A 12,082-nucleotide genomic window follows, 5' to 3' on the forward strand; every position below is an offset into this window, starting at 1 on the left:
AACGGCGCTGTCGGGGTAGGACTGTGGGCACCAGGAAACCAGGAGAGACATTGGTGTAGGTAAAAATAAATCTTTATTAAGTAGCTACAAGTTAAAGCACTTATGCACTTTATACTATGAATTATCATATGTACTGTGTTATAGTTATTATAAAGCTTATGTGATGGATAGTTTGCTGCAATAGTTGGGTACTGTGCATTTTATTGAATGTTGCTGCTTATTAACATCAGGGGTTACTTTTTAAAATGATATAATACAGCATATTGTATTGTTTGCTACTTTCCTTTTTTTTTACCAACACTGGTCCTTGCCTCCCCAGTGCCTAAATACCTGTTTCAGAAACATCCTGTGTTACTTGTTTTATATATAATTTTAAAGGGAACCTGTCACCCCAAAAATCGAAGATGAGCTGCGGTCAAGATAGGAGGCCCCGGACTGGACCACGACGCCAATCGGATCGGACCGCCCGCCCACCCAGGTAAGTATAATCTAACCTCTTTTTCTCCTCTTTCAGGTTACATCGGGGGCTTATCTACAGCATTACAGAATGCTGTAGATAAGCCCCTGATGCCGGTGGCCGCAGCTCATCTTCGATTTTTGGGGTGACAGGTTCCCTTTAAATATTATCAATAAATATGTAGTTTTATTTATTTTGTCGCCTATGCCTTTTCATCCAAATTTATTATTTGGGATTTTTGCTTGAATATGACTGTTTTGAGGTTGGTGAAATATTCTAAATGGACATTTGATACTCAAACTCCAGCAGCAACAATGATCTCCAACTCAGCACAGCGACTCAAGGAGCTAGGAAGTAAACTTTCACTGGCCACATTTTATAGAGAGGAAATGACCAGGTCAGGAACAGCTGTGAGTTGGAGCTGCAAGTTTCTATCCAGCATAGAAAGGGTAGTTAACGTCTTCTGCACCCAAGGAACCAAAATCCACATAATATGAAACACAAATGCACAAGTTAAATGGAAGATCTGTGATTCACAATATGTAGAGATTTCCTAACCCCATATCTCCCAGGAGGGCGTGACTCGCTCATAAATTTAGGGCTGGGAAGAGATCAATGAAAAAGGTGGCAGACAAATATCTGTTCCCATGATCACTACTATGTCTTGCATATTAGAAGTTTAGAGAAACACTAGAACATTTACAAAACGTGTGTGATGACAGTCGTTACACATTCTGTAGACTACTCCTGTAGTAGCAGCTAACTTTACATTGGGGCAAGGCCACAAAATGCAGTATAAGCAGATGTTTAATGCACAAGCGAAGGATTTATGCCACCACTTAAGAATAAGGGGTTATTCCGAAAACATCATAGCAGATGCTTCTATCACCCCCCTGGCGTTTTTAACTTAAAAAGCCACCTTGTGCAGCACTAATGCTGCATTCTGTGAAGGTGGCTCTTCTTTTTGTGGTCCCTTCTAATGCTGCAATATTACTTTTATCATTTGAGCGCAATACCTGTAGTCTGTCCGGTTGTGTCCGGGGAAAAAGACGTGCCCCCCGGACAGACTAAAGGTATGGCGCGCAAATTATAAAAAGTACGGTAATATTGCAGCATTAGAAGGGACCACAAAAAGAAGAGCCACCTTCACAGAATGCAGCATTAGTGCTGCACAAGTTGGCTTTTTTTAGTTAAAAACGCCGGGGGGGGGGGGGGGGGGGGGAGGGGGGGGAAGGTTCCCTTTAAGCTTTAACAAGGAAAATTAATAGCAGGGAACTTTTAAATGAGAACTAAGAGGAGGCGGGAACACCACCACGGAGTATAAACCATAAAATTTAAATTTTATTCAGATAAATGGCATAAAATAAACATAATACAACATAAAAGGCTGCTGAGCACTAAATTGCAGGGACACAAGATACTATATACTGTAAAGTGCAAAGTGCACATCAATATAACATAACAGTAAGTATAGAGTGAATAGCTTCATTACCTAGGGCAACTAAATCGTTTAGTCATAATGACTAGAGTTGCATGTGGTCAATTAACATATGCATGGACATAAATAATATGGTATTGCTCAAATCCTAGTTATGTAAATAGAGACAGTGGCTCATATAGTGAAAATAGTGCAATGTGCAAACGAAAGGAACCAAAGTGAGTGTAATCACAGGAACAGGCGGTAGAAAAAAGGTAACCTAACCGCCATGTAGGCACAAGATAAAGGAGAGACTACTTACTGAGGTAGATATAAAGTAACAAAAGTGTCCCTGCCGCCCCAACGCAATTTTTCGTTTGGACTTCTTCAGGAGGCATAGCGTACTATTGGCACTATCTGGTACTATTATAAGTGTGCCCAGTAATACATGGCATAGTGTGGCCAGAAATACAACCGAAATATGAGTTGGGGACACATCTGTTCTTTATATCTAAAGTGATTAAATTTTGGAAACTGTTGCATTCACACATACACCCCCCCCCACACACACACACACACACACACATCCCCACACACACACATACATCCCCACACACACACATACATCCCCACACACACACATACATCCACACACACACACACACACACACACACATACATCCCCCCCCCCCACACACACATCCCCCCCCACACACACACACATCCCCCCCACACACACACACACACACACACACAGCCCCATGGAGTTTTATTAATCCATACACGTCAGTTTTAAAAATGGATCAGTGCCTCCTTGTCCAGGATACTCAGGGCATGTCTTATTGTCATCCATTTTGTGAATCAGAAGGGCTATAAAAATCTATGGGGATCCATGTAAAACTGATGAAACATGGAAGACATGCTTTGTACTTCAGAGTTCCATCAGAGTTTCATCCATTTTTAACTGATCCATTGGTAAGAGTCAATGGATAAAAGTAAAAAAAAAAAAGTTTATTCCAACTGCTTTAGTGAAGAAAAAAAACAAAAAACCAAGAGAAATAAAAAAAACATTTGCAACTAGAATGACCTGAGGAGAAAAAAATAAAATATGTAAAACGGAGGAAACACTCACACATCGGATACAGGACTGTGTCTATAGTATGCTTTGCGTCATTACCCTGCGAGACATAGCCCCTTAGATAGCACCATAATAAACTCAAAAAGGCCCATATTCTTGGAAACGTATAGCACATTTAGACAAAATTAAAAAATACTCAAAAGGAAAATATTATAAGAAGAAGTGTAGCCAATTGGGACCTAGAGTCAGACCCCCAAAGTATAAAGCCTCGCAGTAATAGGGAGGGATCGTCATGAAATCTTTCCAAGGAAATCCAAGAAGCAACACCCTTGATATAAAGGAATAAATAATGGCAGAAAGTTATGCTTATCATGAGACATAGGTGTGTCTCATAAAATCTGATAATCTCCTGAAACCTGACAAGCCAGCTGCTGCAGAACAGGTGTAACTCTGTAGTAGTATTTATTTTATTGTAGGTGGAAGACCTAGTCAGGAAATACAATAGAATCTCCAAGTGTAAAAATTGTAAAACTGTAGTGTCAATGAAGACTATAGAATAAGATCCATTTATTGACTTCTCAAGAAAAAAAGAGAGATCAGGAGAACAAAGTTTGCATTCTAAAAAAGTTGTAGATGTCAAGGCACTGTACACGGAAAAACTTTAAATAGTAACAGTAGTTAAATTTCCATAAATCAATAGCAAAAGGTGAAGATAAGAAATTTTCTTCTATATCTTACTAGAGAAAAATGGCCCTTTGATCACTTATCAGTCACTTTTTTCATCCCCACCCACGCCAAGATCAGTCTTGAAAGGCAAGAAGGATTATCAGCTCACTGAGAGATTAGGCTAAATTTTGGCCTACAGAGGCAGAAACTCACGGATAGGCTATGTGAACACGTTCAGGAATTTTCGTGTTTTTTTCGCTATAAAAACACGATAAAACCGCAAAAAACGCATACATTAAGCATCCTATTATTAGAATGCATTCCGCATATTTTGTGCATATGCTGCGTTTTTTTCCTTGGCGGAATCGCATTCTGGAAAAAAACGCAGCGTGTTCATTTTTTGTGCGAAATCGCGGGGATTCCGCACACATAGGATTGCATTGAACCGCTTACTTTCCACATGTGGCTATGCCCACCATGCGGGAAGTAAGCGGATCTTGTGCAGTTGGTACCCAGGGTGGAGGAGAGGAGACTCTCCTCCAGGCCCTGGGAACCATATAATTGTTAAAAAAAACAAAAAAACAATTAAAATAATAAATTGTGATATTCTCACCTTCCGGCGTCCCTCGCAGACTTCCCTCTCCTTGCGATGCTCGCGTTCCCAAGGATGCTTTGCGGCAATGACCTGTGATGACGTGCGGTCTCGCGAGACAGGTACGTCATTGCCGCTAGGCATTACTGGGAACGAGAGCATCGCAAGGAGCGGGAAGACTGCCGGGGACGTCGGAAGGTGAGAATATCACGATTTATTTTTTTTATTATTTGTAACATTAGATCTTTTTTACTATTGATGCTGCATAGGCTGCATCAATAGTAAAAAGTTGGTCACACTTGTCAAACACTATATTTGACAAGTGTGACCAACCTGTCAGTCAGTTTTCCAAGTGATGCTACAGATCGCTTGGAAAACGCTAGCATTCTGCAAGCTAATTACGCTTGTAAAACGCTAGTGTTTAGCGGGAAAACGCATGCCATTTACGCATGCGCTTTTCCCGCGGCAGGGAGTACCGGAATTGCGGCGGAAATTTCTGCGGCAATTCCAGACGTGTGCACATAGCCATAAGGTGCAGCTTTTTTCTAATACCTGATTCTTCTTACCTCAGTACTGGATTAAAGGGTTAACCGGCCTTAGAGCGACTGCAGATTTGTACCCTAAGGGTATGCTTCCATGGGGCATATTGGGGATACCTCGCTCCGCCCAAATCGCCGCCCCCTGTTGTACGGGCAATGATTCATTGAACACATGCGGAATCACACATCGTATTCATAGACTGTGTTCGGGAAGAAGCCAAAGCGAAACGCACATTGGGGCTGCTTTTGTGGTGTCTTAACGAGGTACTATGGGTAAGAGCATTTCTGTATCTATGATTCAGGTAGCAGCGATATAGCATACTATTAAATGGCACCCTATGGATCCCTGTTGTGAAGGGCTTTAAATAACTAATATTGTGCCATGGTTAATATACTAATGCACCTTTCCATTTAAGCACTAGCACTTTATATGTTTTTCATGAATGCTGTGCCCACCTTACTACATGATTGTTGAGACCCACATGTTGTCCATCCCTCCCTATGCAAATTATTTTGTCATGATATTAATTCTTGTATATTTATGTGCCTTTTTGTAATTTAATAAAGAAAAAACTTTTTAGTACATTTTTTTTTTCTTGGACTGTTACTCCATGTTTTTCTTCCATTACTACTGATGAGGCGTGTCCATATGGGTATTACCCAAGTCCTATGAATTTAGGCAGAGGACTCGATTTGAGATGCTATAGAAATGTATTCTGCTCTCATTCTCTTGTCTTACATGACAAATCCTGTACAGGGACTGAAAATGAATATTCATTGGAAATGGGGGAAGGTAGTTATCTGCCACTCATCTAAACATTTTATGACAGCAATCACTGTGCGAGGACAAGGTGACCTCGCGTGACATGTTCATATCCTGTGCAAATTAATAAAGGTAATAACTAGGTACAGGGAGACATTATCAGTGTGTTGAGGATTTATCGCTTATATGAGCAGCTCGGGAAAAAGTACAACTAAAGCACAGCTGAACTCTGACTCTGTTTTCTGCAGTTGTTAGTCGCAGCTACGTGACATTTATCTGATGCCTGGTTCAGGGTTCATATCACACAAATATTGTGTGACCATCTCTCATAAGCATGGAAAAATGGAAATTATAAGTACAGTATATATTTCTTGTGATTGCGGCTTCAAATTTATCTGCCAAAATGTATACAGTTAGCGTTCATTTGAAAAATGTTTTTTGCGCTTTCCAGGAAAATCCAAATGCATACTGCGATATTCAGCATATTGAAATACACAATCATACATTCGGATCTATTGCCACTTCACTCTTAAAAGGGAATCTGACAGCAGGTTTTTAGCATTACATTTTAGAGCCCAATAATGTATAGGCAGATAGCCCGATTCCAGGGATGTGCTACTTACTAGGCTGTGCGTCGTAGTTTGCATACAATCAATGTTTTATCAGCAGGAGATAACTAGCGGACTAGGTGTCACATGCAAGCCAGACTAGCTAATTTGTGTAAGCCCCGCCCCCCACTGATTAGCATTTGGTTGACAATATATAGGGTATATAGGAATTAGGGTTGTGGGTGTGCAAGAGTGGTGGACTGTTTTGTTGCGTTCTTGCCACTGAAGACAACAGTAGCGCAAGGTAAACGATGTCATGCAAAGTGTGAACGATGTATTACGGTTTTATGTGTATATGTTGGCATAGTGTTGTGCAATGCATAATGTTTAGTGTAACCTATAGAGTAAGACATAGGTTGTTACATAAAGTAGTGAATATAAAGTAAGAATCTTTGTTAAGCATTATAGGTGTAACCTGGTTAATGTATCACGTGGGACAAGTATTGTTAGTATAATAGGCTTAGTGTGCAGTAGCAATATAGGAAATGTGAGGTAGAAGATAAGTGATATAATACATAGTGTTGTGAGGGTGATCTGCAACCTATATATTGTAGGAATAGACATAGTTAAAGTTGGGACTAGCCCATAGTGGGAATGACAAGTCCCAGTAAAAAGGGACTATTTCCTGTTAAATCATCAGCTAGGGAAATATTGTAACCCAAGATCAAGTTCCAGTTGCAGCGGGCAAGCATCTATCGTTCAGGGCAGTGGGAGGACTTACTGGGATCCCTTGCGGACATGTCTGCAGCGCCCGAAGCTCAAGACTCCATACAAGTACTATGAAGATTACCTTATCCTCCGGCATACAGGGGACAGCAGACGTGGAACCACGTGACGGGAAGGCAATTGATACCGGGTGCTATGCGGAACGGAATGGGAAATCCTAGCGGCTGACAGAGCCAGTAAATGTAGGGATAGTCCAGGAGGAACAAATACTAATGCTGGAAACAAGGCGTAAGAAGTGTTGTGGCCAACGCTACGTGTGACAATCTGATAAAATTGAACTGTCCAGTAAACCAGCGGTTGTTAAAATGAACTGGGCCTTCCCTTCATTATGTGTGGTGGTGGCTCCTGAAGATGGAGGCCTGGGGCTTACAAGCGAGTGTGATGCACCGCATACCTGACAGCACATTGGGACTGGGACACGATTTTCCCAAAAAGTGCCGGGGTGTTATGGAGCAGCAGCTCGCCCACGCTACTGCCCTCGGCCACTTTACAGACGGTGTTATACACAGTTCAGCATTATGGCCACTGCTACATCTACAGCAGGGATTTTATAAAAACAGCACCAAACTGTTCAGTGATACAACTCTAGAATCAGGGTCCCTGCCTCTACATAATGCCCTCTCAGTTTACTTAGCAAAAACCAGCTGACAGATTCCCTTTTAAAGGGAACCTGTCACCCCCAAAATGGAAGGTGAGCTAAGCCCACCGGCATCAGGGGCTTATCTACAGCATTCTGTAATGCTGTAGATAAGCCCCCGATGTATCCTGAAAGATGAGAAACAGAGGTTAGATTATACTCACCCAGGGGCGGTCCCGCTGCGGTCTGGTCCGATGGGTGTTCACAGTCTGGTCCGGGGCCTCCCATCTTCATAGGATGACGTCCTCTTCTGGTCTTCCTGCTGCGGCTCCGGCGCAGGCGTACTTTGACCTGTTGAGGGCAGAGCAAAGTACTGCAGTGCGCAGGCGCAGGGAAAGGTCAGAGAGGCCGGGCGCCTGCACACTGCAGTACTTTGCTTTGCCCTCAACAGCAGGCAAAGTACACCTGCGCCGGAGCCACGGCAGGAAGACCAGAAGAGGACGTCATCGTAAGAAGATGGGAGGCGCCGGACCGGACTGTGAACACCCATCGGATCGGACCAGACCGTACTGGGATTCCGAACAGTGGACACATACCCTGAAGCATGTCACTTCTTTCAGCACTTTTGGTGCGTTTTTTCAGCATTCTTCACCCACTGAAATTAACCCCTTCATGACCGGAGGTATTTTCGGTTTTCGCTCCCCTTCTTCCCACAGCCATAACTTTTTTATTTTTCAGTCAATATGGCCATGTGAGGGCTTATTTTTTGCAGGATGAGTTGTACTTTTGAATAGCACCATTGGTTTTACCACATCATGTACTGGAAAACGGGAAAAAAATTAAAATGCGGTAAAACTGCAAAAAAAAAAAGTGCAGTCCCACAATTGTTTTTTGGATTTTTTTTTGCCATGTTCACTAAATGCTAAAACTGGCCTGCCGTTAGGATTCTCCAGGCCATTACGAGCTCACAGGCACCAAACATGTCTAGGTTCTTTTTTACTTAACTTGTGAAAAAAAAATCCAAAGTTTGTAAAAAAAACAAACAAAAAAAAAACTGTTGCCATTTTCTGAGACCCGTAGCGTCTCCATTTTTCGGGATCTGGGGTTGGGTGAGGGCATATTGTTTGGGTGCTGAGCTGACGTTTTTATTGATACCATTTTAGTGTGTATAAGATCTTTTGATTGCCCGTTATTAAATTTGTATTGAAATGTTGCAGAGACCAAAAAAAAGTACCGTATATACTCGAGTATAAGCCGAGATTTTCAGCCCAAATTTTTGGGCTGAAAGTGCCCCTCTCAGCTTATACTCGAGTCATGGTTGGCAGTGGGGTCGGCGGGTGAGGGGGAGAGAGCAGTGTCGCATACTCACCTGGTCCCGGCGCTCCTAACCCTGTCCCAGCCTGTCCCATGGTCTCCCTCGCTGCAGCTCTTCCTCTATTCAGCGGTCACGTGGTACCGCTCATTAAAGTAATGAATATTGACTCCACTCCCATAGGGGCGGAGCCGCATATTCATTACTGTAATGAGCGGTACCAGTGACCGCTCATTACAGGAAGAAGCTGCGGAACCATGGGACAGGCAGGGACAGCGTCAGGAGTGCAGGGACAGCGTCAGGAGTGCCGGGACCAGGTGAGTATTTCATATTCACCTGTCCGCGTTCCATTCGTCGGACGCCGCTCAGTCTTCCCGTCCTCTGCAGTGACTGTTCAGGTCAGAGGGCGCGATGATGTATTAGTGGGCAGATCGCGGAGGGGGGGGGACACGCGGGGCAGATTTATACATCACACAGACTAGTACATGTACCATGCTATAACCAGTTGTACACAGCCCATGTTATAGCGGGAAGGCTGATTGGCCGCTGCTGCTTGCACACATCGCGGACCCCACACCCACTACACACAAGTAGCCTGCACGTACCTGGCACTGGTGGCATTAAAGCTGCTGCTGCGGGCACCCGGAGTCACTAGCTGCCGCAATGATAAGTGCACCAGTCCTCGGATGCCGAGCACATAGAGCAGCAGCACGGCCGGGACTCCTGCTCCAAACACCAAGCCACGGCTCCGAGTCTTGCGATCATTACCACCGTTATCCTCCCGCCGGTTCCCATGGCCGGCCCCGGCCCCAGAACTGAGCACATTGTGCCGGGACCGGCGGACAGTACCTCCCGACCTCTCCATGCCTGACACACTGTAGCTCCGCCTGCCGCTGCCATGGGAACTCCCAGCCAACCAGAGCCCGCGCTGTCACTGAGCCGACCAATCAGAGTGCAGCGGGAAGCAGCTGACAAGCAGAGAATTCCCGGTTGTCCTTGCCGGCAAATAACAGGGGGCGGAGAGGGTCAAACGGCCCGCGGCCCCGCGCTCCTTCACCAGCCGAGACGTGAGCGCTGCGGCGGAGCACATACTGCAGCTCCCCAGTGACCGCGCTCCGCTGCCCTGTGATGTCTGCCCTCAGCTAGCTGCCTACAGGACTGCCTGCACTGAACTCTGCTGTCTGTAGCCAGAGTGCCAGCTCCGCTTCCTTCCGCAGCCGTCATGCACACAGGTGGCTCTCCACAGCCTCTGCTCTGTGGGCCCAGTATGGCACCCATACAGTGCTGACACTGACAGTACTCCTTAAAGGGATTGTCCACTACTAGGATAACTCCTTCTCAATCTGGATGTTTGCCCTTTATACTCCCAGGCCGGCGCGTTCTAGCGATGTCGGTACTCTTATTACGCCACATGAGCCGCCACCCAATCAGGTAGTGATGGGTCATTCACGAACGATCTGGTACAAAGAGCCGGCTCCCTGCTGTGAACAATGGGAGCCGGCACCCCAGTGAGAGCCACTAAAATCCCTGAATGGCTCTCACTGGGTGTAAAATCCTGGAGTTGGGCAGACTGAACTCTGCCCACCCAAACAAAACTCCACCCACTCATCAATTTAATTGGTAACTAGTAGTGTTGAGCATTCCGATACTGCAAGTATCGGGTATCGGCCGATACTTGCTGTATCGGAATTCCGATACCGAGATCCGATATTTTTGTGATATCGGGTATCGGTATCGAAACAACATTAATGTAAAAATGTGTAAAAGAGAGAATTAAAATAAAAAATATTGCTATACTCACCTCTCCGACGCAGCCTGCACCTTACCGAGGGAAGCGGCAGCGTTCTTTGTTTAAAATTCGCGCTTTTCTTTCCTTTACGTGAGTCCCGGCTTGTGATTGGTTGCGTGCCGCCCATGTGACCGGGACGCAACCAATCACAGCAAACCGTGACGTAATTTCAGGTCCTTCAGGATTTTAAAATTACGTTCCGGCGTTGTGATTGGTTGCGTCGCAGTCACATGGGCGACGCAACCAATCACAGCAAGCCGTGACGTAATTTCAGGTCCTTAAGGATTTTAAAATTACGTCCCGGCTTTGTGATTGGTTGCGTCGCAGTCACATGGGAGACGCAACCAATCACAAGCCGTGACGTCACGGGAGGCTTGACACGCGCGCATTTTAAAAAGCGCGCGTGTCCAGCCTCCCGTGACGTCACGGCTTGTGATTGGTTAATGGCGGCCATGTTGCCGGGACGCGGACCAATCACAGCAAGCCGTGACGTAATTTCGTCACGGCTTGCTGTGATTGGTCCGCGTCCCGGCAACATGGCCGCCCTGACCAATCACAAGCCGGGACTTCACGTAACCAAGTAAAAGCGCGAATTTTAAACAAACAACGCTGCCGGTTCCCTCGCTGAGGTCCAGGCTGCGTCGGAGAGGTGAGTATAGCGATATTTTTTATTTTAATTCTTTCTTTTACACATTTATATGGATCCCAGGGCCTGAAGGAGAGTTTCCTCTCCTTCAGACCCTGGGAACCATCAGGAATACCGTCCGATACTTGAGTCCCATTGACTTGTATTGGTATCGGGTATCGGTATCGGATTGGATCCGATACTTTGCCGGTATCGGCCGATACTTTCCGATACCGATACTTTCAAGTATCGGACGGTATCGCTCAACACTAGTAACTAGCAAGTGGTCGGAGTTTATGCCGTAAGTGGGCAGGGTTTCGGATGCATTACGTTAGCATAAATAGGTGTTCATGTATTGTGGACACATTTAAAGGGAACCTGTCACCCCCAAAATGGAAGTTGAGCTAAGCCCACCGGCATCAGGGTCTTATCTACAGCAGTCTGTAATGCTGTAGATAAGCCCCGATGTATCCTGAAAGAGGAGAAAAAGAGGTGTCAGGCTACTGCAGTGCAGTACAGCACAACCTCCACCAGAGGGAGCTTGAGCGGAAAATAAGACTGCACTCACAGGACAGCAGAACAGACGCCACCAAGTGGCGAGAGAGTGGTCAGACAAGCCGAGTCAAAAAACACTAGATAGCATGACCGTATAATAGGATTAGACAGACGGATGGTCAGAACATAGCCAGAGATCGGTAAACCAGAACGGGCATATACAGTACAAAAGGGACAAACAGCAACTAAGTAAATAACCAAGCCAGAAGATCAGAACCGGAGAATCAAGCAGACAGACAGAGAAATACTGGGAAAAGGGCAGACAGAGGGAGTTAACAGACACAGGACAAGTCAGGGTTCACAGCAGGGCAAATCAAGAGCTACCAGCAGGGTCAGGTTAACACGCCGAAGGCAGAACTATAACTGACACTGCCAGCA

The 12,082-nt window shown here is 45.2% G+C and overlaps 1 protein-coding gene across 1 annotated transcript in view; it reads right to left on the reverse strand.

Moving 5' to 3' along the window:
- ERMP1 (endoplasmic reticulum metallopeptidase 1) overlaps window positions 1-10,108 on the reverse strand; it is a 71,082-nt gene extending 60,974 nt beyond the window's left edge. The window contains exon 1 of the mRNA XM_077249174.1: window positions 9,341-10,108. Within this exon, the coding sequence (XP_077105289.1) occupies window positions 9,341-9,600 (260 nt within the window). The 5' untranslated portion in view covers window positions 9,601-10,108. The remainder of the gene's footprint in view (window positions 1-9,340) is intronic.
- Between the last annotated feature and the right edge of the window lie 1,974 nt (window positions 10,109-12,082).

The sequence above is a fragment of the Ranitomeya variabilis genome, chromosome 1 (assembly GCF_051348905.1).
Source record: "Ranitomeya variabilis isolate aRanVar5 chromosome 1, aRanVar5.hap1, whole genome shotgun sequence".
Taxonomy (NCBI): Eukaryota; Metazoa; Chordata; class Amphibia; order Anura; family Dendrobatidae; genus Ranitomeya; species Ranitomeya variabilis.